Source organism: Larus michahellis, chromosome 5 (assembly GCF_964199755.1).
Source record: "Larus michahellis chromosome 5, bLarMic1.1, whole genome shotgun sequence".
Lineage (NCBI taxonomy): Eukaryota > Metazoa > Chordata > Aves > Charadriiformes > Laridae > Larus > Larus michahellis.
The window spans coordinates 53,953,254-53,980,674 of record NC_133900.1 but is presented as its reverse complement, the minus strand read 5'-3'; the positions used below and the strand labels follow the sequence as shown (position 1 = coordinate 53,980,674).

Sequence of the window (27,421 nt, the reverse complement as noted above, 5' to 3'; positions counted from 1 at the left end):
CCATTTGTTTTTAATTATTTCAGTGGCAGCTTTTCTGCCTCATAATATTTTTGTGATAAAGCCACAACTTTGTAGCAGTAAATTTCAATGAAAATTTTCTTTTGGACTGTAGAGTCCTGTGGTACATTAATAGGATGGGTAGTATCTTGAGTCAAACAGGTTTTTTTTTAGCTAATAGTCTGTTGTGTAATTTGATTATCTTTGATCTACACTTAATGCAGGCTTGGAAACATTATGGACTGGGATCTAAATGTTTGTTTAATAGTGATCTTGTAATGTTTTGCATAATAGAACTCATTAAGAATATGGTATTAAGAATATGGCACACAGTTTTACACTCCTTAGGTTTTGAATTCTAGTTACATGAAGAAAAGGCAGGTAGAGCTTTTAAAAATTGCGCTAATGGCATTTTTTCTAATGACTTCATTGATTTTTAATTTAAATTCTTTAAGCATGAATAAGACTTAATATGGATTCACTGTTCTAAAGTGCTAATTCATTATTTGAAAATATCTAGTCTCTCTTTGTATATAGAACTATCGAAGAAGGACTTTCTCCTGTGACAGAAAATGATTTGAAGAATAGGGATATAGGCTGAGATCAGCAGATCAAGTCTTGGAAAACTGGTGCAGTCGCATAAAATCTGCACTGAAAGAGGAAGAGATTTACAGTCAGCGTATGTGCAATCAACATAAGGTGAAATGTTCAGGTAAAAGAAGCATGCTTCTGTACACCACAGTTAAGAGAGCCTTTCTGGTCTTCTATATAGTCAGTTGGTATTTAGCTGCTTTGCAGTTGTTTTTGTTGTAAATAAGGCTCTTACAAGGAGTGTGTATACTCATGGGTTCATAATCACTCATTGTAATGGAAAAACTATCTTTGGGACACATGAAATGTAGAAAGTGAGTTAAATAGCTACTCTATAAAGCAACACGTTGGTTTCCTGGTATGCAGAGATCAATATTTGAGAGAAACACTGCCTTGAACCATGTTTTTTAAGTGTGATGAGCTCTTAACTGTGGAAGGTGAATGTTGCTTGAAAACCAGATAGTGTGTTACATGGTAGAATTCCACATCACCCACCGTCTTGCTAAAAGAAAATTTCTGTCTCAAACAGGAAAAATAAACGCGGCTGTTTTGGAGCTCAGTTAAACGTCCATAAGTTTGAATGTATCTGGTTGCTTTCTAAAGGAAAAACCTTAGTCAGTAGGACACAAGATATAGCAGGAATGTGTTAATTAAAATTGAGAAGAAAATGTGTTCTATGAATTAATAATTACATTTAGGTGAAAATGATGCAAGAGATTGGGAAAGATAGGCTCAACTGCTTCATTTTGTGTTTGAAAGATACTTTAGGAATATAGGGTGTTTTCCAATAACTTACGCTCTCAAAGCGTTCATACTATCTGTAATGCTTTTTTAAGTATAGACAATATGGCTTTGTATTTTCTACTGTGCTTTGAGTTCACCATTTGCAATGCTCTGTTCCGTTTACTTCTACTGTAACACTACAGCTTAGAAGAGTAAATGTTTTGCTGTTAATGGCTAGATATATCATATTTATAAAATGCTGTTATCTGCCTTTTTGTTTAGGTTTCTCCAGATCTTTAAGGATAGATTGTTTTCTGCAAGCTCTGCCTCAAGCGTAAAACTGCAGATTTCATTAAGCCTGTGCTACAATGATGATGGATGTTCCTTAAATCTTTTGTGAGAATATTTCTGCTTTACCCACATTGACAGATGACATGTGCATTATATATTGTAAAGGCTACTTCAGTTGATGGATCCTGCTGTTGGAGATCATGCTACTTAGAGTGTGCTAATGTTACGCTGGTGAATTGGTCTGATATCCGGTCAAACTGAAGAATGCCACCCCTTAAATCAAGGAGTTAAACCCTGTTTCCTCTACTGGACCAGAATTGTACATCCAACCTGAAGAACTGCTTCAAAAGAATGTAGATAATTTCAACCTTTCTCCAGTTATTAAAGACAAACTGTTCTTAGTTTTTGAATCATCCATTTGGTATATTTACCATTCTCTGAGATAAGATATATCAAACTAGCGTTTGCCTAAGCCTAGTGAGAGAAGAGAAAGGAAAGGTAGATGGTTTATTAAAATCAGATCACTCTCTTTACGGGGATGAGTGACTGAACAGCAACACAGCCTAAGTACCTGATTTTGCTTTTATGTGTGTTGCAGCCTGACCTGAAGAGCCAACCTACTGCTTAGCAGAGGATGAGTTCAGTGCCTGCTGTTGCTACAGGAATACAAGGTTAACAGCAGTATTTACAGGTTTGGAGCTGCTCTTGGGCATAGGGTGTCCAGGCTAAGGGTTGTGACGGTGTTGAGATAGGCTCTCCTTTTTTAACTCTTAACTGTGCTGAGAAGGTCAAAGCAAGGGCTGTGGCTACAGTGGAGTTTAGACCAGATTCATGTGCCAGTTACAAGAATTTTTTACAGTCCTTGTGGCATTTTATGTAGCATGTACTGGGATACGAATGTCTCTTAGAGCTGGGAACTGTCTTTTTGCAGGAGTTTGGTTTGGCTTTTTGTGAGGCCACTGCAGAACTGTGGCAGTGCTAGGAATGACACACAGCAGCCTTGTTGTGAGGCTGGCAGTGTAGCCAAAGGCCAAAAGCCCATTGCGCTGATGATGTGGAAGTAAGCTGCGTTTCCAGAAACGACTCCCAGTCCCTTCCAAAACATTATTTCCAGGCATGCTCAGGCAGTAGTGTCGCAGCACAAGGATGGCTCAGTCAAACACCACAAGGTGTGGAGTGTGTGTATACAAGGAACACATCTGTACAGCACTTTTTTAAGAAGTAATATTTAGAACCTTGTTCCAGTGTGCATGCTTTCATGTGATTTATGATGATTGTAAATAAGGGAATGTGTTACATTTTTGGCATTTTGTCTTTATGCAGAAGAATTAAAGTCTTTAACTTTAAAAATCCCCATTAGTCTGCTTTTGCTGTTGTGTTTTCAGAGTTTCATTGCATAAGGAATATCTGGGTTCAGTAGTCCTTTTTTTTGGTTTTAGAGTGTTTTGTTTATTTTGGGGTTTTTTTAGCTAAAAAGGGGAAGGAGTACTCTTTGGAGATTAAATCAAACTCTTGAAGGGAGTTTACAACCTGGGTTGTGTCCAACCTCTCAGTTTCTATTCTGACATCTTGTCAAGAACTTGTATTTAGTGCATTGTAACCTAGTGAAAGGGAGCAGCTGAAGCCTCAGCACCCATTCTGCCAGGAGAAAGGTGTCCTCCTGGAGAGGATGGAGCTGCTAGGTGAGAGTAATAGGCTATCATTAAATACTTAAACTTAGCTGTCAGAGCCCTTAAGCTTTTGCCTATGATGGATGGGGCCTGCAGCGGATTTATGGACACAAACCCATAGGATTTGTAATTCAGCAGTCTTTAAAAGATCTTGTATTTCTCAGTTGAAGATACCTAGACTTGAAGTAGAATAACCAATCTGCTTGTGGCAATTAAATTTTGGGCAGATTTATTCTCTAAACCAGGTTCTTCTGTATGCTTTGACAAGCTTTGTTAGCACAAGGAAAGGAATGATACTGGGCAGATGAGGTTTGAGGTCTGGTAAAGTAATTTCATGCAGTGCTGCCACCGGATGGAGAACAATTGTAATGCCTCCTGATTAGTGACAGTGCCCTCATCAGTCCAGAGCCGTTAAATTGGAATGCACTCCATCCATTCACTTGTTTATCTATCCGAAGCTATTTGACATAAGAGTTTACAACTGAGGTAAGCAAAGTCTGGCACTCCACCCCCAACTTGTATTTAATAGTCCTCCATTAATTTTACCTATTTTAATTAAATCTAGTTTGCATAAATTTGTGCTCAGTTCATAATTCAGCCAAAATAAAACCTGAACTTCACCAGCCAGGTTTAATTTTCTTCCAAGAAGCGTCATGTATCTTCTCTTGGTATGCTTCCACTGGGAGAATCTCCTCACAGATGATACATTATCTGTGCTTGTAGAAACAGTCCTTCACTAGCAGTTCTGAAATGCTATTGTTTATATGTGTACTTTTGTTTTTAAAACTGCTCCTTAGAGGTCACAGTAACGAGGGTATCTCCCTCTCCCCTTAAAATTCCCACTGTAGTGTGAAAGTGCTTTTCTGAGGATTTTCTTTACTGGCAAGGACAGAAAAATGCAAGGCAGCTGTAACCCCTAAGCTCTGTTACAGCAGATAGTTCTGCTTGATAAACTGAATTTAACTTGTACGTAGCGTTTTGCTAAAAATGCTGCGTGGCTGCCAGGCTGAAGCTGTCCTCTATCAGGCTAGCTTGGGTGAGTTCAGGTAAACATGCCGTTCAAATCATCTTATCTCAGAGCAAGGCTGGAGGAAATGGAGTTTGTTTGTACGTGTTTTGAACTGATGCTGTACTTCAAGCTTATCCTTGGCTCAGGAACGCAGTTCTGTTTCCCACAGAAGCGTGTGGGAAAGGAGAAGTAGCATAGCAAACTCTCCTGCAGGAGCACAGATATTTATGCTGGTCCCACACAAGATGTGTGAGTTTGTATTTTTACAGTAAGGCCAGGCAAAAGGAAAGGAAATTCCAAGCTAAATCCATTTACACTAGTACTTTAAAACCTTAGTGGTTCACTGAGTGTAGAGCTGGACCAACTGTTATCGCCCAAAGGCAGACACTTTGGAGACATCCTACAATAGAGACCTCTGCGAAGAAAAGTACAAGACCTGTGTACAACCTTTGAGGAAAAAACAATGAGTTGATGGAAAGTGAACGCAGTTCTCCTTACTTCTTCTCAAAATACTACTGATTTCAGCCAGGAGCACTAGGTATGTAGACATTCCACCCAAAAAGCATTATTAAACAGCTAAAACACCATTTCCAAATACATACTTAGCAGGATGTCTTTGAGATACATACGTATAATGAGAATGCGGATGCAATTTGTAGATGTGAAACATTTTAATTTGGTGCATTCACAAATGGGAAAAGAAATGTACAACCATTGAAAAGTCGAGCAAAATAATGCAAAAAAAATAATAGTAAGCTAGCTGCTGTGATTTCAAACTGTTTAATTTCTAAAAGCCATTGCAAATTATGTCTGAAGACTCTTGGTCTGGCGCGGTTCCCAAGGCAGGCTGGCAGGGAGCAGTCGTCTTTCCGCTTCTGAAGCTGTTAGTTTTGCTGAGAAGTTAGTGTGAGTTGTCTGTGTGTTTTCATCCATCCATTGTCTGGCACTGCTTTGCAAAAAAAAATATAAATCAGCCAAGTGGTTGAACAGTATTTGTGCCTTTTTGGAAAAAACGGTGTGAATTTCTCCCACTTTTAACAATGAGCAATGCTATGAGCTTTGTGAGCTCACCATGAAGAGGATCCTCAACACATCTGAGCAATCCTGAGCAGGTGCTTCCTCTTGGCCTTCAAGAGTGCATATATAATACCGCAGTGATCTCTGGAAGAAAAAAATTCTGCAGTTGTTACTGTGCTGATCTGGGACCCTCCTCTGACCTCTACCTTCTTACCCTTGCTCTTATGCCCAGAGTTAAAAGCAGCTGTAGATACTGTGCTGTATGGTTTTGCACAGCCTTGAAGAAAGCCCCTTTTATATCTGCGAACTGAAAAAGGGGTAAGAAGGGCTGCCTGGTTATTTATCAGACTTCAGCTGGGGTGTTCCTATAGGCCATACTGTTCAACTCTCCAAGAAAGATTAATCAGAAAATGGGAAGAAATTAATGTGTTCCTAGAAGTACTCAAGATTTGAGTTTGGAGACCTTTTATTAATAGGAACGTGTGGTGAAGAAGAGGCAGAAAGACTAAGGTGCATATTGCAGGTGCTGTTCCTCAGACGACTGTCTTAATTACTTTAAATAATATGGATCCAAAGCAACATACTTGCTTCAGCTGCAGTTGTGCTGTTTGGACAATTCCTTCTTCCTAGCACGCAAAGGTGTGTACTGGCACCCACTGTGCCTGCTGACTGTGTCCTTTCTACTCAACTTACGGACAACAAGAGCTCCAATTCTATGTAAATGATGACCTGAAATGCAAGTCAGAATAGCAGACATCGTTCACTTTCATTTCTGTAAATAAAATAAATAAATGTAAACCATGCTTCGTTTCTACAGTAGAGATGCAAATTCTCCCTCCCAGCATACTTCATGCATAGCAAGGTTGAAGTGTATCTTCATAAAATAAATTCAAAACACCACCTGTCAATATGTGCTCAGAAAGTCTCTCCAAAAACATTGCTGGGCTTCGTTAGTTGTTTTCGTGTTAAGCTGTTCAAAATATATGTAAAAAAAAAAAATTAAAACAGCTCTAGTTTGCTACTTCTGCCATCCATCAAACATGTCTCATTGCTAATCTTGCAAGTGTTACTCACTCACTACTTACAGGAGTGAATATTAGGTTTACTTCCCCCAGGTTCATCGGAAGACATGTTTATGCTCTTTAATCTGTCAGACATTCGCTCCAGGGCTGCTTTGCACCTGCTGAGCCAACAGCTGAATTTCCCCTTGCTGCTCTTGAGGTGTCTGGTCTTCGAATGAGCCAAAGAGCAGAGATGCTTGAGAACAGCAGTGGCTGTAAGTTCAAGGTAATTGCAGCGTTTCAGATAGTCTCATATCCCTAAATATCATCAGAAGTGTTTTGGATGAAGGCCACATCTGCACTAGAAAGCTTTACCAGAAAGCTCTGGTAAAACCTGCAGAATTTTTGTATTGTTTTCAGAGCTCGGTAACTTATTTACACTAACTCCCTGCATTTATCTCGTATGATCTAGATTCGGTATGAATGCGTAACTGCGTTTCTGCCAAGAAGTAACTGGAGCCAAGGTTTGCTGGCTTTCTGCTACCTGTGAGAGAAAGATGAGGCTGCTCCAGTAAAAATGTAGACTGACATGCAAACCGCATATGATCCAGAAGAAAGCTTGCTAAAACTAAGTTAAAAATCCTATTTTCTGTATCCTGATACCATGAGTGAAATTCTGCTCTGTTTTTTTGAACTTTTGTTATCGCAACTTGTACAGTGGTAATTTTTTATTTTTTTTTTAAGAGGAGGCAGTGAAGATTTGGCTAGGGAAAAGAAGTTAATTGCATGCTGCAGGCAGGAACCAAATGCCCGCAATGGAGAGGCCAGCTGGGCCAGTGCAGCGGATGATTCACTTCATGATGCACAGGTGAGACGTGGTTAGAAGAAACTGCGTTATTAGAATTAATGCAAAATTGTGCCAGTTTCTATGGCAAGCAAGAGCTACAGTGGCTGTAGGTGACAATAGCTCTTACAAAGCCTGAAATTCTTGAGAACTTACCTTTTGACAGCAGAAAATTTATGACCAGAAAGTACAGGATGAATATTACCTCAATGTGTTGAGAATAAATGGATTTAATGAAATCGGCTGGGGCTCTTGTTAGAGAGGAAAAAAAAGGATGGATATCCCAACTGTGGGCTTTCTCCTCCCATGTGCTTCTGTGAACTGAAGCAGAAGGAGGCACTTTCTTGTAATTTTTAAGGTTTCAGTTGAGGCATCATGACAGGGATTGTTGTAGGATACTGAAAACAGACTATTTCCTGTAGAGCTGAATGAGAATATGCAGACTGCATCTGAACAAGCAGAAATGCAATACATAATTAAACACTCTGCATACCTTAGAAACTGAATTCTAGGACAGAAAAAGAAATTCTCCTTTAAGAACAATGTTATTTCCTGTGCTTTATCTCTTACTAATTTCAATAACTTTTATTAAATTAAGAATATTGTATCTCTTATGGTTTAGTGATGGTTTTTGTCAGTGATAGGTTGATGGTCGGACTGGATGATCTGAAAGGTCCCTTCCAACCTAGGCAATTCTGTGATTCTTTGCTGACTGTTTTAACCTTATTCCGACAACCGTTGACATGTTTGCTTATCTGAGAAAGGAAGAAAACCCCAACCTGGTTCTACAAAGGAAGAAACATCCCATTCTTGTTGCTACCAAATCACACGTTGAATACCAGACCTGCAAGAATCTGAATAATCTAATGCCTTTTTGAAATATGAATGCTTCCTTGCTTGCTGGAGATAAAATCTCTTTACCTAGAGGTAACTGTACCAGCGGTGCCATTGTGACTGTGGTAGCTACGTCCCGTGTCCCAAGAAGCAGCACCAAGGCCAGAAGAAGCCAATGCTGCCCGGTTTGTGTATGCCTTGCTGTGAAGCATCCCACCAGCTGTCAGCCCATGAGGGCCACAAAGGTATTTTTATTTAAAGCTGTGCTTGTGTTCTGCTGTAGGAGTCCTTCAGGTTGTTTCTAAATTACTGTTGTAAGATGGCAGCACGTACCACACCTCACCAATCGGTAGGACCTCATGCCATCCATTTGCAATTAAAAACACCTGAAAACTCTACTTAGTAAAGCATAGCGGCCTCACGGCATTACCTGACCTTATTCCATAGTGATATGAAATGTTATTTAATGCCATGTCACTTCATAGAATCCAAGTTTATGTCCTAACAGTCTGCTATAGGGCTTGAACTGGCCATTGAAGTACCACATGCTCCTCACGGGTTGAAGAGCCATGCTGATTACTGCAACCCTTCATCTTTAAATCTCAGTAATCAGTGGCTAGCAGGACTATGGAAGTGATTGCCCCCCTGTACTGGGCACTGGTGAGGCCCCATCTCGAGTGCTGTGTCCAGTTTTGGGACCCTCACCACAAAAAAGACATTGAGGTGCTGGAGCGGGCCCAGAGAAGGGCAACAAAGCTGGTGAGGGGTCTGGAGAACAAGTCTTATGAGGAGCATCTGAGGGAACTGGGGTTGTTTAGCCTGGAGAAAAGGAGGCTGAGGGGAGACCTTATCGCTCTCTATGACTACCTGAAAGGAGGTTGTAGTGAGGTGGGGGTCAGTCTCTTCTCCCAATGAACAAGTGATAGGACAAGAGGAAACAGCCTCAAGTTGCGCAAGGGGAGGTTTAGACCGGATATTAGGAACCGTTTCTTCACCAAAAGGTTTGTCAAGCATTGTAACAGGCTGCCCAGGGAAGTGAGTGAATCACCATCGCTGGAGGTCTTTAAGAGACGGGTGGACGTGGTGCCGAGGGACATGGTTTAGTGGTGGCTTTGGCACTGTTAGGTAAATGGTTGGACTCAGTGATCTGAAAGGTCCCTTCCAACCACGGCAATTCTATGATTCTATAATTATCCTTTTGTTCCGGCTATTTTTCTGCCTGACGCGGGTTCGCCGTGCTGTGGGGCCCGGCCCGCCCCCCCGCCAGCGCGCGCCAAAACCGCGCGCCGCCGCGCTCCATTCTCCCGCCAACACGCCCCGGGGCGGGGCCTGCGGGAGCGGGCTAAACCATTATACCGGCCCGGGGGACACACACGCGCACATAAATTTTCTCGGGGCCGGGGGCGCCGCGGCGGGGAGCACGCTTGCTTCGCACCCACCAGCGGCCTGGGCTGGCGGGGAGAGGACGCGGGTTGGTGGCTGCGTTTTCCCTTTTCTCCCCCCCCCCCGCCTCCCCCGCATACCTGTCCCCATGGAGGGGCCCGCGGGGAGGCGGGGCGGGCGGTGTCAGTCAGCGCCGGCGGGAGATGCGAAAGGGCTGAGCGGGAAGGTAGGTTGCTGCTGCTCTCCCTCACCGCCCGCCGCTCGCTCCCGCTCCGGTCTCCGCGCCGCCCGGCTCTCCCTCCAGCCCTCCCGAGGTCACCCTCTGCCATGTCCTTCCGCCAGAGGAGCCCGCACGGCGGCACCGAGAGCAGGTAGGTATGCCCCGGTATGAGGTGAGGGGTGCCGGCGCTCATCGCTCCCCTTTTCCCCGCTCTCCAGTGGCGGAGCGACGGACGATGGCGAGCCGCCCGCCCTCCCAGTCCCTCAGGCGGAGTAGGGTCGAGCCGCGGCCCGCACGCACCTGCGCGTGACCTCCCCGCCCCAACGGCCGCCGGGCGGGGTCCGCCATGTTCCCTCAGCTGAGGTGCGGGTCCCCTGGCGGGTTCCCCCCGGCCGCCTGGGGGGAAGTGGGGCTGAAGGTCCTGCCGGAGGGGAAGAGGTGTAAATGGCCAGGTCTCCCGTTGCCCGTGTCGCCTGCGAGGGCGGGCGGTGGGGGGCAGGGTGTGGGGCCGTTGATCGCAGTGTTTCTCTCCGGGGGGTAGCCCCCTTCTGAGGACTCTTAAGGGCCACGCCTGGTTGTGGTCGCTAAGCTCGACTTGTTGAAGTAAAATGAGTAAATAAACTGTGGTGTCTCCATGGGGTGATGTTTGTTGTTCAGCCAGGAGAAGACTCCAGGGAGACCTTATTGCAGCCTTCCAGTAGCTAAAGCAAGTGTATAGGAGGGATGGGGAGGGACTCTTTATCGGGGAGTGTGGTGATAGAACGAGGGGTAATGATTTTAAACTGAAAGAGGAGAAATTTACATTAGATGTTAGGAAGAAATTCTTTACTGTGAGGGTGGTGAGGCACTGGAACAGGTTCCCCAGGGACGTTGTGGATGCCCCATCCCTGGAAGTGTTCAAGGCCAGGCTGGATGGGGCTTTGAGCAGCCTGGTCTAGTGGGAGGTGTCCCTGCCCATGGCAGGGGGGTTGGAACTAGATGATCTTTAAGGTCCCTTCCAGCCTGAACCATACTATGATTCAAAGAGGTTGATAAAATAAAGCCACCTAACATGTTCACGTTGTCTTTGCTTGTCTGCTGCCAGCCCACAGCCTCCACCTCGCTGGTCCCAAGGAAGGAAACGTGGTGCAGATGGAAAGCGGAGAAAGCAGAATGAATTCGATTCATCCGTTTTTGATGAAAACAAGTACAGACCTTCTGACAACAGGCTGGACAGGTACACAGTGCTTGCCATAGAGATAACTCTGCTCTTTTGTTCACCAGGAGCTGTTGAATTGACTATTGTACTTGTTTTTTCAAGCCCTGCTTATTTTATAAATCACTCATCGACCATAAATAGCTGATCTTAAAGGAGGGAAAAGAACTTAATGCAGTGTTCTTATCTTGAAGCCACTTCTTAAGAGTAACCATTTTTCATTCTTATGTCTTTAATTGTGTTTTTCATCATCTTCTGTCCTACTTCATGCTTCCTGCCATTTATTATGAAGCAATAACTGCACCAAGCCAGTTATGTTTGTTTGTGGAAACAGGCTGTACATACTTGTGTATGTTGTGGTAAAATTAAACAAGATGACAAATTAAAAATTCAAGTCTTAAAAGTCATCTGTCTTCGTATTTCTGAAGGCAGCACAGACCATCTTGAAAAGTTGTATCTAAACATGTCAGCACATGTGTGATGGAGTCCACTTCTGAGGTCACTCACTCTGTTCATACTGCTGCTCGCTTACCTTCCTTACCATTTCCCAGCACAAGTAAACTTCAGTTTAGTAAAAGTATTTTATATCCCTGTCTACATCTGAGCCATTCATGCCACAGTCCCTTTTATCAGTGGATGGGAGTTGTCCTCTGCAGCCCAGTTGATTGAATGTAGATTTCTTATCTAGAGTAAGATGGGTTGTGCCCTGTAACTACCTGTTTTTCTTTGCTGATAATAATTGGGGAAGACGTTGGTCAGTGGCTCAAGTTACAATATCCAGAAATTAATTTCAGGAAGCATGTTTGAACAGGAGTACCAAGACAAAATTTTACAAATGGCTTCATCAGTTTCAACCTAATTAAGCAGTGCTTTTTTTGTGTCTTCCAGTATTGAATTGAACAGGCGTTCTTTCTGGTTTAGTTTGGATTCAGCTCTGACTGAAGTTGTTCTCTTCCTGCAGTAAAACTACTCTTTGTTTATGCCAACTCAACATTGTCAAAATAAAACTTTAAAATGGGAAGAGGATCAGGATGGAGGCCGGGTCGTGCAACAGATTCAGTTGGCGGGAGGGGGCAGTTACAGCCTTGCTTTTCTGCACCTCTGGCAGAGTTTGAGTGCCATGTGCAGTCCTAGCACAGCGCTATAGCTTCTCATCAACTGCGAAATGGCACGTGGGAATGAGTGCCTGAAGAAGGACAGCTGAGCTTAGTATGTCAGCAGTACTGTCACAGAGCAAATTAATCAAGAGAAAAAGCTGTAGACTGTCCAAGGTTGTCCCTAATTCTATGTATACACAGCACAGATACAGAATCAAACAAGTACAAAAAGGTATGACACAGCGTTGAAGAGAAAGTTCAGATGGTGGGACTAACCAGGTACTTCCGGGATTGAGCTGTTCTCTACCATGGGAGAGCAATAGTTGAATGTGGCCTGCACTTTCAGCAAAGTTAAAAATCAATATAAGCAAATGCTAAAAATCCTTGGAGGCTGAAAAGATAACTTGCAGAGGGACTTCTACTGTTTGCTATGGATTTTTATTTTTTCTGAGTTGGTAACTGGGTTTCGTCTAAAAAGAAGTTTTAGTTTCAATTTAACAAAAACTTTTAAGTAGCGCAAACTAATTTCTGAGCTGGGAGCAGGGAGGGAGTTGGAACTGGTTTTAGCACAGCTGGATCTAATTCCCTGACTTCAAGGGACTTCTTTGTGCGGAACCCTGGTAAGTCTCCAGAGCATTTCCAGATCCACTGAAAAAGCTCTGGTCTGTAGGATATGGTTTTGAGTTTGTACTTTAGGAAAATCAGTTATCAGGAGTACAGGAACTGGAAAACACATTCAGTAATCTTGATGTAGGCAACTGTTGTTGGCTGGGAAGTGATATGAGCTTATTCCTTTGCAGTAGTCTGAATCTGTTACATAACAGTTTGCAAAGTCATAGCAAATCTCAGTTTAGTAGTTAAAAATTGACTGGTTTTTTTGTCCCCTTGCCTTCCCTACTAGGTATATTTTCACATGGAGAAACTCCTGGTGCTATTGTGTAATTTTAAGTAATTAACTGTACAATTTAGTTCTGTGTTCTAACTGTTGTCTCCCATATAGCTAATGACTCTGCAATCCTGAAAGAATAAATATTTGTTAACTCATTTAGTGGAGTGAAAATAAGTGAGTAAATGCGTGAAGTTGGTATTTAGCATAATGTTTGCTGAAGGACACCAGCTCAAAGTTATTGAAAGTGTAGGCTAGGTTACATGCTGCAGTGGTATGTTTCTACAGATATCTACATAAAGTTTTCAAGAAAAAACAAAAACAAATCCCAAACCATACAACCTCAAGCTGGAACTCTCAACTGATGCTTAATTTTACAATGATGACATTTTATTAGAACAATACAAGCCATTGTGAGTACTGTAAAGGAATATATTAAATGGCTATCAAGCTGTGAATGGGGAAGATGCCGGGGGTTTCTGGTAATACAATAAAATACAATTTTTAATGAAGAGGCTTTTTTTTTTCCAATAGTTTTACAACACCAGAAGGCCCAGGACCTGTTTCCCGGTGTTCAGATTGGGGAACTGCAGTGGAAGAAGATGAAATGAGGACCAGTGTTAACAAAGAAATTGCAAGGTACCCCTGGGTGTTTAATATGAAGCGGGGAAATGGTAGTCTTGTAGAATCTGTACTGACTTCTATTTTTAACTTTACCATCGCAGTAAAATCTGACCAACCTTGGCTGCTTGTCTGCTGCTTTTAGGTCAGCTTTGGCTTAAGTCCTACAGGAATGACAAAGTATACTATCTGTAGAATTGATGTGTATCACTAAATATCTCCCTTTTGGCAGAATCCTTTCCCGAATCTCTTAGATTTGAATTACTTTAAATGTCCTCTCACTATTTACTGGTTTTGCATATCATTGCTATAAAAAGATTTTTAGGGAAAAGACTTAGGAAAAGAAATTCCTCAGATTTTATTTTTTTCAGGGGAAAACTGAAACATCCATTCCATAGTGTCAAGGTGTTTATAGTGTGTGGATTGACTTCTTCAAGACTGCTTCTTAGCCGAGAAGTAACATCAACTGTGAGCTGTGACAGTGCAGCCTTACATGTTCTCTTTGTGGATGCATGTTATTAATACTGATTTGAACTCTTACAGATACAGAAGAAAACTCCTGATCAATGAATTTGCAAGAGAAAGGAAGTCATCCTCTGGAAGGTAGGTTAAATTTCTAGCTTAGCTGAGGAAAATCCTAACGATACGTCTGAATTTTCCCATGTACTGTGTTGCTTCTGGAAATGCTTAGTTTGAAATAGTTCATCTTAAGTCTGCTCCAACAATCCCAAGCATTCATCTGAAAAGTTTAAACATCTCTCTTCATAATCTTCTACATGTGGGTTTGTTCTTGTGTATTGCTTGTTTTCTTCTAGCAGTCCCAAATCTACAATGTTTTTTTCTTTAGTTCTGATTCAAAGGAGTCCACTGTGACAGTAGAACTTGAGACAGATGAAGTGGTTTTGATGAGAAGACAGAAACAGATAAACTATGGAAAAAACACAATTGCGTATGATAGATACATTAAAGAAGTTCCTAGGTAAGCTGCTTTTGTTTCTGGTAAACTAAATGTTCAGTTGTAAGTTATACCTGTTCTTTGTAGGCATATTAATATACTAAGCTTGGTATTTGAGGCATTCAAATAGAAGGTATCTACAAATTATACCTTCTAAGCCAATTTTTTAACAGATAAGTGACACAATCAAATGAGACATGGATTTTATTTTTTTTTTTTTTACTAGTTGGTACATGAGGAATATCCCTTCGAACTTTCTCATGCTGCAGAAATGAAAGTGAAAGTTTTCTTGGTTATGCTTGTTAACTAGAAGAAATGAAACTCCTTTTTGCAGTCAATTTTCTCAGTAGTAAACGAAAAGACAAAATGGACTGTCATTGCTTTTAAGTTTGGAATATGTTAGATGCAGAGATTTCATGCTGAAGTTTTCAGACCTAAGATTGAGAATCCATTTTTGTTTCATTTGACTTGAAGACAGAAAAACTAAAATGTTCATGTGGAGATGACAGCTTTTCACTTGAGTGCTGAATTTCGCAGTCGTCTTTTCTCATAAATAATATAATTAGGCTCATTACAACCCAGCAAATTCTGTGTAGCAGGCAATCAGTCTAACATAAATCAGTCTTAACAAAGCTATACGATATGTCTGTGTGAAAAGCGTTAACAGATTTTTCATGTCTAATATCTGAATAGATGCCATCGTATACCAGGGGTTCATCCCAGAACTCCAAATAAATTTAAGAAGTACAGCCGTAGGTCATGGGACCAGCAAATTAAACTGTGGAAAGTTGCATTGCATTCCTGGGATCCACCTACTGAAGAAGGATGTGATCTGCAAGAAATGTATGTATAGAATATTTGAGATACCTTTATAGAAATTCATATATAAAATCTCATAGTAAAAAAAAAAAAAAAAAGGGCAAAAACCTCACCTAAAACAGCATAGCACTTTTTGAGACAAGTCAGTGATTGCTGAATGTTTTTATTAGCTACTTGCCACTCTTAGTGCTATCTAGTTCCTTCTTGGTCAAAATATGTAATAGCTTTCTGGACCTAGTTGCTATGACTGGACTTACCTGCTGTCCTTGCAAGGGCATGCGGAGATATCCCTCACTTGTGTAACATATGTCCAGTGGGTGAAACCAGAGCTCGTTCTGCATTGCTGTATAAAAGAAAATATCACACCATTGAAGCAAGCTGGTTCTTTCAGAGCAGTCTGTACATTAATCTGGGATATAAGCAGTGCTGGAGAGCTCTCACTAATTGACAGATGTCATGAATATTGAGCTTGGACCAATAGAATGTACAAGAACCTGCCTCATAGCCTTCTTGCTTGCTAGTTCAAGAACAACGGTAAATATTCTTGTTTCTTGAGCAGAGAGGAGGAAAGAAGTATTTGTAAAATCATCTCAAGGTGCCATTAAATTAAAAGCACGGCCGCAAGCATTCACAGTCCAAGCTACTGTGGTATTCTGCTCTACAAGATGTCGAATGATGTAACTAGTTACTTTCCTCCATAGAAAGCAATAAAGCTTATCAGGGAACATCCAAACTAAAGCTGTGGGACTACGCAGTGAAGGTACACAGATGTAACTAATTACGCAGGAAAGTTTAGTGGTAATAAACTACTGTTTTTACCTAACAGTGGTGCTGATTTTAAAACCAGTATGGAGCAATGGGATCTAAAAGCTAAGGCTTACTTTTAGCATCCTTTTACTTGCAATCGTGAGGGGAATTGGTATTTCAGCCTGACGCCTATGGTATAAGTCAGTGTTGAAATACTAGTCTATCTTCAAACGCTGGGGTCTAGTTCTGTGTATATTGGATATTAAATCTTATGTTGCAAAACAAATTGATGAAACCTTTTCTGGGTAAAAAAAAAATAATTCCTTGCTCTTGCATAACATTTGTTCTCATTTGTACTGAGGCATTGTTTGAGTGTTGGGTATTTGGCTTTGACAAATTGCCATATTCAATTTCAAGACTTCAATTTAGTCCTTGTCCATTTTGGCTGTATTCAGGTGACCTGCTATTCTGTTTGGTCTCTGCAGTTTGCCACCACTGTCCATATAATCTCTGTCGGTCTCTCTTCTTTTGTTTGGCAATCGTTTTCAGAACCGCACCTACCTACAAAGTGCAACTTACTACTAAAAAACTGAATTTGTTTTTAAGCTGTTGCTTGTTAATTATTTTACAGGAGTCCTGTTGACCTTGGTGAGATGGAGACAGAATCTGTTGGAAGTAATTCTACTGAATCTCAAACAAGCTGTCAAGATAATGATGTAAGCATATCTCTTACTTGCATAAATATTTATTAATAATTAGTCTGTTACTTGGAATTAGATCCAGAGCAGCCTGAATACATGAGAAATTCCATAATCGGCTGCGTTTAGGGACTGTTTATAAAGCAATTTTTAAATTCAGACATTTTCCCAGCTGTAGCCAATATCAGTTTGTAGTCTGAGTTCAGAGGGTTAGAACTTAAGTGACCATCTCAAATGACGGATATCTCTCTTATTCATGGCCTGCAAAAGAAAATTTATCTGTTCAAAGCATCTCAGTTATGAAGTGTGGTGTACAGTGGCAATACTACTTTAGATTGCAATATCTAATGTTAAAATAGGATGTAATTTTCTTGGCATGCTCAGACTTTTTGAAGTAATCTCTTTTTATATCCAGAAAGCTTTTAGTACAGCTGAGCAGTAACCTTCAGTAAAGATCTAGTAATGTTTTTTTTTATTACTGGATTTGTTTCTCTGGTGAATATTGAATCCGTGTACTGTTTCAATGTACGCATATAGAGATCCTTAAAACATTTGCAAGAAATCTTAGAATGTGGTTGAATGGGCAGAAGCCTTCATTTAAATTTCTTCAATCTTGAGACTAGCCTTGGGATTTTGTATGGCCTTTAAAGTGTTTGTAAGCCTCTGTTATAGGGTGGTCTAAATGAATTACGGAAGTTAAATGAATTATTGCATAACTAAACCTGTATTTAATTATTAACTGACTTTGAATTCCAGGATACCTGTTCTGGCACTCCCACCAAACTTAGACACATTGACTGTCAAGCAGAAGGCGAATTCAATTTGGAAGTGTGTTTGAGTGAACCACTCAAAGATTTCGATACTGTGAGTTAAATAGTCTCGTGCAAATTGTTTTAGAGGAAGTTTCTTTTAAATTTGAGAGGTTAGTTTGATTCATAAACTGTTAATAGTAAGAAAGCTTAAGCAAAGTTGAAGACTATTCTCTAAGTTCAGGTTGGTCTACATATTCTCTGGACCAAACTTGTGTAAAAATACAATTCAGTTGTGTGACTTATTTTTAACTTTTAATTTATGTATATCAGATTTTTTTTTATAAAACCTTTCAATAGAAAAAAATAGCCAAAGGCAATGCTACCTTAAGTAATGATAAATTGTTCAGCAAGATCTTACTGATTCTGGCCTCCCCCGTCCCATAATTTCAGTTATCCACCTGTAGACTGAGAGCAAAGTAGGGAAATGTTTTTGAGCCTCCGTTTATTACCTTGCTTTTCCATCTGTCTTTACTACAAGGATATGACTTGAAGCAATATAGGTGGTAGTTGAATCGTACTGCTGATTAGTACTAGTAAACTCATCTACTGCAGTTCTTTACTATAAAATTAAATTGCCTTACCCCTTGATTGGTTGGTTTTTTTTTTAAAAAACACAGATTGGTTTTTATTTGCAAAAGTGTTTCTGAAACAATTGGAAATTAAATACTGTGAAGAAATTGGAGGTCAGTATGGTAAATCACAGGCAATAATGCTTTAAGAAGCAGTAGCCTGAATTTGAAATTTGTAAATAGTCATGAGTCATTTGTTTATAAAGCCAAGAAAACAATGTGTAGGTAAAGTGATTCATTTTTTTAATTTTCTGGTTTTAAATGTAAAACTGTTGTAAATGATAACACTGTACAGACTTTCTGCTGAAAGCAGTTAATGTTTCTATTGCTTTTGTATGGGATGTTGCTGGAAAATAAATGGAATTGCATTTACTTATGACTCTTCAACTTCATTTCCTACTAGTGATGTTCTGTGGATAACAAAATGCAGGAAAATACTGAAAGCCATGTATTTGAGACTGGTATTGATACTAGGCTAGGATATGCGTGTGTTAGAACCATCCTCTGACTTTGAGGGAGACCTTAAAAACTATTTATTTGTGTGCAGGCCAGTGGAGTGAATTTAAGACTTGGTTATAATGGGTAAGCCTGTTGTTGACCTCTTGCAGATTCCTTAGAAGCAGTTCACATTAGATGTCCCCTAGCTGTTTGCCAAGTTCTGTTCCCTAGAACAACTGCTAGAAGAGCTAGAGTGGACACTTAAATCTTGTTTATTGTACAGGAGACTTTTTGTTTAGTCACCTCACCTGTTTTTATCTCTAAAATTTCTGTGTGTTGGTGTTCTAACACGGTCAGGTTCAGTGGTGACACTTAAACTTTTCAACTCTCAAGTTGAAAAGTTCGAGCTATAAGCGATACTACTAGCTATCTAATTTGTTAGGCACTCTTAAAATCTAGTAGCTTGATCTGATGGGGAAACTTCCAAGAGGAAGCTATGGCGTGGGGATAAAGATGGAGCTATGATCTGGTGTTAAGGAGACAGCCTCCCTAGAATGTCTTTTTTTCCAGAGAAGGCATCAAAGTGATAGTTCGTCTTGCTTACTACCTGGAGTAAGCTCTCTCTGCCCTCCCCAGATTGTTTTCCTTATGGCACGTTTTCTGGCCACGCTGTCCGTGGTTGTTCTCAAGCATTTTAGTTGTTGAATACTGAATTGTAGCTTGAGCTGCAATTTGCTTTGGAATTTCTTCCTGTATACCCTTCAGTAAAAGTGGACTTAAGGTCAAGCCAAACTTTTCCATATCTAGCTAGAATTATTTGATGCCTTTACTTGAGGCTTCTACATAATGCCTAAAAGGTGTTTAAACTAGACTTCCCAGGCCGCATAGCAACTGTTCTGAGTGTCTCAGTTTTTAACTTTGATGATAGGCCTGACAGACAGCACATGAAGCTACTTAGGAACACTATTTCAAGTTGTGGCTACTTCCTATTAGGTTTTTTAATAGTTAATGCATCTAATTTGAGTCAGCCATTTAAAGCTTAGTGCGGTTCTGTCTCTGGGCCACTACTGTTAGTATCTGATGGTACTAAACTATTTTCATAAGAGTGTTTTTTTTGAGAATACATGTGTTACTTCTGAATGTTTTAAAGGTTAGTCATGAGTAACGGGAAGCCAAGAACAAAACCATTCATGTCTTAAATAAGCTACCAATAGTTCACACAGTTGAATATTAGTGTAGAATGAAGTATTATTGCTAAATGATGTGGTGTTTTTACCCAGCGTTAAATGAGTAAGCCAAGATTTCTGTAGAAAAACAGGTATTGCAGACCTGGAAACTAGTATTCTGTGTCAAGTTGATGCTGTCTTCACAACCTGGAAGTGTAGTTTAGTAGTTGACACTTAGATGTGTCACAGTTTGCATGGTATCAGGAGACACCAGGTGCTCGTGCTGCTTATACGCTTGCTGTAGCAAGTAGTAAGTAATACTCAAGCTGTCTAGTTTGGTGTTGTACTGGAATGGCTATGCAGTGAATTAGCTGATCACTGAACTAGCTTCTATTCATGCTATTCTTAACCTCAGAGTATATCTAAATTTTGCACAAATAAAGTGGCAGAATTTTTCAAGGGTAAACCCAGGCTGTTCAGGATATCTTAAATGAACTTAAAGTCTTGAGGTACTAACAGATATATGTAATCTGATCTCCTGAGTAACACAGGACATAAAATACCACCTTAACTTATCCTGGAATGAATCACTAACTTTAATACTTTATGTGGAGAACAAGAATGGAGCAGTATCAGAGTCCCTATGCTAGAAGAGAAACAATTAGATGAGATTTTTAAGAGGGGACGGGGCAGTCGTGTGTTAATCTGTACCTGAGTATCAGAACAGGCAGTTGAATGATTTTTATTTTTTTAATAAGCTTTTCTACACCACTGTAGCTAAGCTGAACATGTTGGATCAGTGGAATATTCATGCTTTTGTTTAGAGGCTTCCAAAGGGTAAGGTTACTTACACCTCATTTCTAAGTAAGAATACTGAACCTAATAATTCTCTACTGAGATAGCTACAGGAGATACATATATTTCAGAGCTTATTGTAGAAAAATTTGTTACTCTACTAGCCTGAAAAATGTCGGTGTCGCGGAAAAGCAGTTTTTATTAAGCTTCTTCCATAACTTCACAAAACATATTAATTCCAGAAAGAATGTAGGTATGGCATCTGAGACTGTCCTTAGTGAGAAGATAATATATGAACAAATACTATTAAAACAAAAAAATTAAAAATCCAACACCAACAACCCCCTGCCACAAAAAAAAAAAGCTCCAAAACAACAATCTTTTTCAGTAATTTGAGTTCTCTGTGACAGTCCTTATGATTTTGTGACTTGTGTTCTTTGGAATCTGTACTGGAGGAGGAAACGTAGGAGTCGTTCTTTGACTAGAAGATTCAGGTATGGGGGAATGTGGGGAAAACATCGTGAAGAACCATAATATCTATGCAGAGTAGAAAGATACCAGACAAACACCTGAGGCTAGTACTTTTTTATTATAATGTAATGTACAACAAATACTTCTACTTTGGCAAATGTCTTGACATGCTTTTAAATTTCTGCAAAGTAACTTCTCAGTGGTTAGTCCATAAACTTAAATATAATTTGAGACAAAGCCAACTAACATGCTACTACTCGGCCAAGGTTTTCCGCATAGGCCCTGGGGTATGATCATCTTGCTCTCAGCATTGCATGCAGCCTGCCCTCTGAGCGTTGCACTTGCATACACAACTGCCTGCCCTGTTGAGATGAGTGTTGCTTTTCACTCTGCTGCGCTCCGTCAGTTCTGTCCATGTTCCACCCTTTCACTTTTCAGAGCTGTGCTGTGTCGCTTCTGCTTCAGGCTGTAAGGTCCTATGTTACTGTTCCTTTTTCTGTGCTAACTTATCCCATGTTTTCTTTTCCTCTAATGTGCTTCGGCTAACTTACAGATAATTTAATTCTGCTGGCTTCATTAAAAGCAAACCTTGGGTGCTGTTCAACTGTCCAAGTCTGTGCTGTTCAGCATGCATGGTCACCCAGGAACCGGGTGTGTGTTGGTAAAACATTTCAGCCTAGAAATGTAGCTGTTTGTGAAACAGGCTTAGAGTTTTTAATCTATCCTGAAACAGCTGGACATCCATTGTAGTGTCTTTTTTCCTACAAGTTACTCCCCTTTGCTTCAGTTACTTAGAGGACTCCGTTTTATGTATCGTATTTAAAAAGGGCACTCACGTTGTCTGAGTTTGAATTTTTTTCAAAGCTGCTGAACACTGAATTGAAAACAACTTTTTATTTTTTTTTTTTTTCCAATAGAATAAAGCCCTCCAGTGGTTAAATGTTGGATAACCTCATCCATTTAGGTTAATATGTGGTAATCTTATGGAAAAATAACATCCATATGTTCAGTTGGGCATAGTTGCATACACTGGGGTTTGCTTCAGATGGAGAATTGGCAAGTACTGCTGTCAAACTGTAGACCTACTAGGTTAAATTCCTTTAAAAATAAAAATTAACAGGTTGTTATGTAGGCAGCAGAACCTGTCAACCCTGCTTTTTATAGATTTGTGCCTTCTGTTTTATGTTTCTCTTACTCCCTTCACACCAAGTCTTGTCCTCTTTCAGCATCCTTCATGCCATGCCTGGATAACTGACAGCAGTAGCTACGGCTGATTTAAAGCTCCATCTGTTGTGACTGGATAGTTGGTATATGTGTGCTGATGGGATGGCAAGCAGAACGTTTAAAAGCTAAGCTGTTTCCCAACTTTTCCTTCACTTGGGCATTAATTGTGTCTTCCTTCATTACTTGACTGTTGTCACTTAAAGTTTAAAGGAACATATGTACCTTTTTGCTAAATACCTGGAAATCTAGCTTAAAAATTAGAGGAGGCAGGACAGATGTTTTGAAAAAGACTCAACAGTACAACGATTTAAGCCTCTTTAAGGAAGCCAAGCTAAAACCATCTTTGTTTCATGAATCCATTTTTAAGTCAAAAATACCATTCAAACAATGTTTTGTTTATGTGTGTATTAACTAAAGTTACTTTCAGGATTATCTGCTTTGTCGTGTTGCTAACGCAGATAAAAACCCCTGGTGTAGAGGCAAAGTATACATATGGCAGCTATGTACGCTTGAGCATGGATCTGTGTGGAAGTCTGCTGGGGGTCAGGCATTTCTTTATCAAAACTGGACTGCTAAAAGAGCCTTTTTGAAAGAATTTTGAACTTACTGGAAATTCTTACTCTTCTGTGTTTTCTTCTATATCGTTTCTCAAAATGCGTTCAAGAATAAATTTTTTTAGTGCATCCTGAAAAATAGGGATGATTTTGGCAAAATATTATATAAATAGGTAGGAGATTGATGTTATCTTGGGAAGTGTCAAAATTCCATTATATTTTCGAAGAAAACAGTGTAGTTAAGATGTAATGTATAGACTTAAATTGATTAGGAGAGAAAGCAATATTGCTGAGCAGAATTTATTCTATACGTGTGGTATTTAATTTTGTGGTATCTGGGTAGTACCTAAATACAAAACATGCAAGGAGACACAATCTAGCATATCACACAATCAACCATCTCTCACTTCTCACCACCACTGTATTTTTGGATTACCGGTGCTATTTATTCTTTGGGTTTGCCACTTACCTCCCTTGGATTGTGTTTAAGCACAAGAGCAAACTAATTTATCCAAAAATTGCTGATTCATACACTTGTGAAATAACTTAGTTTTAAGTGGAAGGTTGGAACTTGCTTTGTGGGTTAAACTGGGGTTCAGCTGTCTATGCTGGGAGCTTTCTCTCTATTCAAAGTTTCTATTGATAAAGTTCCTGGGAGGTACTGGAAGGGCTCTAATCATTAGCAAAAACAACGTTCCCTTTTGTGTTTCTTTAGAAAGGGGCTATTCCATTTCTTCTGAAAAACTCTTCGTTTTCAGAAATATGAGTGCAATATAGAGATGAAGATTTGTGCTCAGCTTTCATGTGCAAGAATCAAAGTCACTTTGCAGTACTGCAGAGGGCAGTAAAAGTGCATGTTTAATTACATGCACACAAAAGAGATCTCAGAGTTGCTTTACATTTGTTGTAAATGCCAGGAATCTAATTATACTTACTGATTCTGACCTTAGGAGCAACCCATAGTTCCAATAAAACTGCTTCAAGTCTGTCATCTTTCACTGTTCTTTCCATTTCCAGTTTCACTTGATCTTAAGCCCATTATTACAGGGAATGGAAGATAATAGTAATTTAACAGCACACAGAGGAAAAATGGACTTTGGGGGGGGAAGAGTCCTCCTGACAGATAGTACTAGCCTGCTTGCATTTAAAATCCTTAGCGCTATACAGTGGAAGTATCTGAAAATGCTTATTTAAATTGCTTCATGAAGACACCTTTTTTTTCCACTTCTGCAAAGAATAGAGAAAACTAATTTTTTTTTCCTGAGGGTTTGAGGTTTCCAAGGGAAAATTAATTTCAGGATTTTATCCACAGCTAACTATTTTCAGAATATTCTTGAGTGTTGAATCAATATTCTTTGACATTTATTGGAATGTGTTGGTCTTCTATACCTACTAAACTGTCAGTGCTCTAAAAGCATTGCCATTTGAATTAAGATTATACATTATAGTTGGAGTGTTGGATGTGAAATCAAAGCAGGGAATTAGCAGCAACTGAAAAGAATATGTTGGTAAGGCTATCACATGCAGTGCAGAGAGGAAAGAACACTAGAAAAAGTAATCGAAAGAGAGTCAGTCCAATCTAGAGACTGCTCGTAGCCCAGGAAGCTGAACATTGTATGCAAGGACATGGCAAAGCTAGAATTAATAGAGGTATAAGGAATAAAATGAAATTCTGGTGGTCCCTGGCACTTGAGCACTTATCTGGAATGAAAAAAGAAGAAATTTTAAGCCAGACAGGCTTATCTGGAAGCAGACTTTATGTCTCAATATGCTGCTAGAATTTCTGGAGCAATGTACTCCAAAGATAAGACTACTAAGAAAATATACAGTAGTGACTAACAATGAACAGTCTGAAGATGCTTAAAAGCGTTTGCTATTAAGTCTAGCGAACTGTCAATTTACGAACATAATCAGCTACAACTTTTCTGACGTTTGACCATAAAAGTCCTTCCCCTTGTTCTTATTGGACAAACTAAATTGGCAGGAATAATCTTTGTGCTAGACCAAGTATGTCATGAAGTGTAAAGTACAGAGGTGAGGCTTCACCTGATTCTTCATCTATTTTCAATGGCATTCTGGCCATTCTTTAGAATACTTAAAAAGAAGCATTCTGACTTGGTCAGTTTCTCCTCCCAATAGGAAATATAGATACATTCATTACTGTGATGAAAGTCTTTTTTATGTATGTAATATTTTAAAAATCTACTGAAATGTTGACATAAGTGCTTCCAGTATTAGTGGATGCCATTATTTCTCTGAATAATAATCATGCCATAGATTAAGTGAGACCTAATGCAGTTTTATTGTTGGGAACTAAATAAAGGATGGCTGGATGGAATTACAGGGTTTGCAAATCATAATCTGGGCTGGTTGAAGTAGTTGTATTCAAGCAGGTGGTGAGCTCTTCAGAAAGCATCTAGAACTAGGCAGGGACAGGCTTCTCATGATGTGAAAAATTTCCGTATGCTAAACTTTTGTTTTTAATTTAAAAAAGCGAAGATGTCACTCTGGGGAATTTGGATTCAGATCCTTGCTATGTCTGCTGTGGAGAAGGCACTTAAACCAAGGACTGACATCCCTGCAGGCTCTCAACTGTTCTGAAGTGAGGGACCAGGCAATCCTTGTGGTGAGGAAATGAATTAATTTTGGATGATGCTAAGATATTCCCTTCAAAAACTCCCAAGCAAATCTAACATGAATTTTCAAGCTATAATTCTTAGAGGTGAAGTGGATTTGGGTAGCATGGAGTAAGATATACTTCCAGTACCAATCTGGTTTCACTATAACCACAAGTAGAATTTAGGCCTTTTGCTGGAATTCAGCATAAAGATTTTTTTTTTTTTACATTAGTGCAGCATTTTAAAAAGTTATGAAAACCCAATGTATGTGTCTAAGAACACAGAGACCTGAAAATGTGACTTCTTTCACCGAAGAATGCAGTTTTTCTTGCTTTCATAGCCTCTCTCGGTTTTGTTATGATGCAGTCATAAAGAAAAACAAACAAACTTTGTAAAGATGTGTTTTACAAATTAAAATGGGTATTGATGGGGGAAACCCCACATTTTTGTGGGTCGAGTAAGTATGTCTGACTATTAACAGCAAAGCAGACCTCCTGCATGAACTTTGTTGTAAATCAACTAATGATATATTGAAGCGTAGTTTGCTTTCAGAGTCTCATTGCCGCGAGTTCTACTTTTCACAAGGATGCAGATGAACAAGGGACGATCCCTTTAAGAGCTTGATAGGTTAAGTCGGGAAACTCATATCTCACACACCAGGCAAAAATATGCTAGCAACTGCTGGGAAAATGACAACTGCAGTGTCTGATCGCTTGTCAAATCAATGAGGCTTTTCTCTCCTTTTGGTGAGAATTTATTTGCAGGGGTTGGTGAGCTGAGAAAATAAGATTCCTGACCTAATGGTCACCCCCATTGGTATCTCATTGTGGAAAATACTCTCTGCTGCAGTCCATTCAAGTGATTGGCAATGACAGCTTGGATGGATATTGTCAGTTGACAGGGCTTTGCACTCTCTCCGTTTTAAAAATGATGCGAAAGATCCCTTCCCCAGTGTGCAGTGCCACAAGTTGAGTTTATGAATGAATGGATGAATGCATGCTTCTCTCCTGTCATCCGCAACAACAACGAAAAAAAATATTCCAATCCTATCCCCGAAATGATATGCTAAGTAAATTCACACACATGCATTTAACACTCAAACGGTGCCTGAAGGCAAGCTGAGCAAGGCCTTCCAAACACTGGGGCTGTATTTTTTTTGTAGTCATTAGGAATTTCATGGAAAATGTAAAACTGCCCATTTGATATGGAAAATCTCCATGAAAAATGTGAAATTCCAGTGTTTCCAGCAAGGTTTTGCTGACAGCTCATGCATGGAGAATAGCCTGAAAGACATGCATGCAATTAAGGGATCCATATAGCAGAGCTGGAGAGAACAACGCAGGCAGTGGGGGATGTGGCCTTTGCTAGGGCCAGCTGGTGTCTGCTCCTGGACTCTCTGAGGGCACTAGACCATTGAGAGAAGTGGGGTGAAAGGGGGGGGGGGAGAAAACACAGAAGCTTCAGAGAAAATGAACTAAGTCTATCTGAGAAAATCCTGAAGCTCCTAGGTAACACTTTGCCTCCCCCTTTCTGGATGCTATTAGATGCAGTTTCCAGTGTGACAGAAGTTTCTTGTTTTCGCAAACCTGAGAGTAATGATGCAAATACGAGTGTGCAGAGGTGCTGGGGAGCTTAGCCGGGGAGCCAGGTGCTTGGCTAAGAAGATGAGAATGAATGGTTTGGGAGGGAGAGCGTTTAAATTTTACTCTATAATCACGTCAGGCATGTCACACCACTGCTTGTTAGAGGCGCTAGCGGTTGAGGAGATACTTCTGAGCTGCCTCATCGTTTCTTCGCTATATTTCTGAATGGTTTAGCCCTATCAGGAAAGGCTCAACTAGTGCATTTCTTCTAGGAGAGTGACTTCTGCACGTCGGCTTGAAAAGCCTTCAGGGGTAAAACTGAAAAAAAGAGCTGCAAAACCTCCCCTGCCTCCCCCCACCCTCCATTGCCATTGCAATAAAACAGCGTAACACTGCAGGTAGCCGATTCCTTGCCGCGCCTGTGGTCATTTATCTGGGAAACCGCAGTCCACTGACACCAGCCTGGCCCCGTAGCACTCTTGTGTTTGTCACCTTAGCTACTGATTTAACCAACCTTAGAGGGAAAGGGTTGAATGGTTTGTGAGCAAGGGGTTGCAGCTTCACGGAAGCAGACAGGACTGCCCTGCAGCGTG

The 27,421-nt window shown here is 40.2% G+C and overlaps 1 protein-coding gene across 4 annotated transcripts; it reads left to right on the top strand.

Moving 5' to 3' along the window:
• The first annotated feature begins 518 nt into the window (after nucleotides 1-518).
• Nucleotides 519-25,648, top strand: SLBP (stem-loop histone mRNA binding protein). Of its 4 annotated transcripts, XM_074587363.1 has the most exons (12): nucleotides 519-709; nucleotides 1,594-4,819; nucleotides 7,044-7,167; nucleotides 8,069-8,222; nucleotides 10,665-10,796; nucleotides 13,293-13,397; nucleotides 13,923-13,982; nucleotides 14,227-14,358; nucleotides 15,028-15,177; nucleotides 16,532-16,616; nucleotides 17,355-17,462; nucleotides 25,122-25,648. In XM_074587363.1, the coding sequence occupies exons 6-12, from the start codon at nucleotides 13,366-13,368 to the stop codon at nucleotides 25,263-25,265; spliced, it is 711 nt and encodes a 236-aa protein (XP_074443464.1). In that variant the 5' UTR covers nucleotides 519-709; nucleotides 1,594-4,819; nucleotides 7,044-7,167; nucleotides 8,069-8,222; nucleotides 10,665-10,796; nucleotides 13,293-13,365; the 3' UTR covers nucleotides 25,266-25,648. The 4 variants fall into 4 exon arrangements, with proteins under 4 accessions (XP_074443464.1, XP_074443461.1, XP_074443463.1 ...); XM_074587360.1 differs by lacking the exons at nucleotides 519-709; nucleotides 1,594-4,819; nucleotides 25,122-25,648 and adding exons at nucleotides 5,428-6,585; nucleotides 9,665-9,731 and having other exon boundaries at nucleotides 6,772-7,167; nucleotides 17,355-18,350; XM_074587362.1 differs by lacking the exons at nucleotides 519-709; nucleotides 1,594-4,819; nucleotides 25,122-25,648 and adding an exon at nucleotides 5,428-6,585 and having other exon boundaries at nucleotides 6,772-7,167; nucleotides 7,908-9,731; nucleotides 17,355-18,350.
• The last annotated feature ends 1,773 nt before the right edge of the window (nucleotides 25,649-27,421 follow it).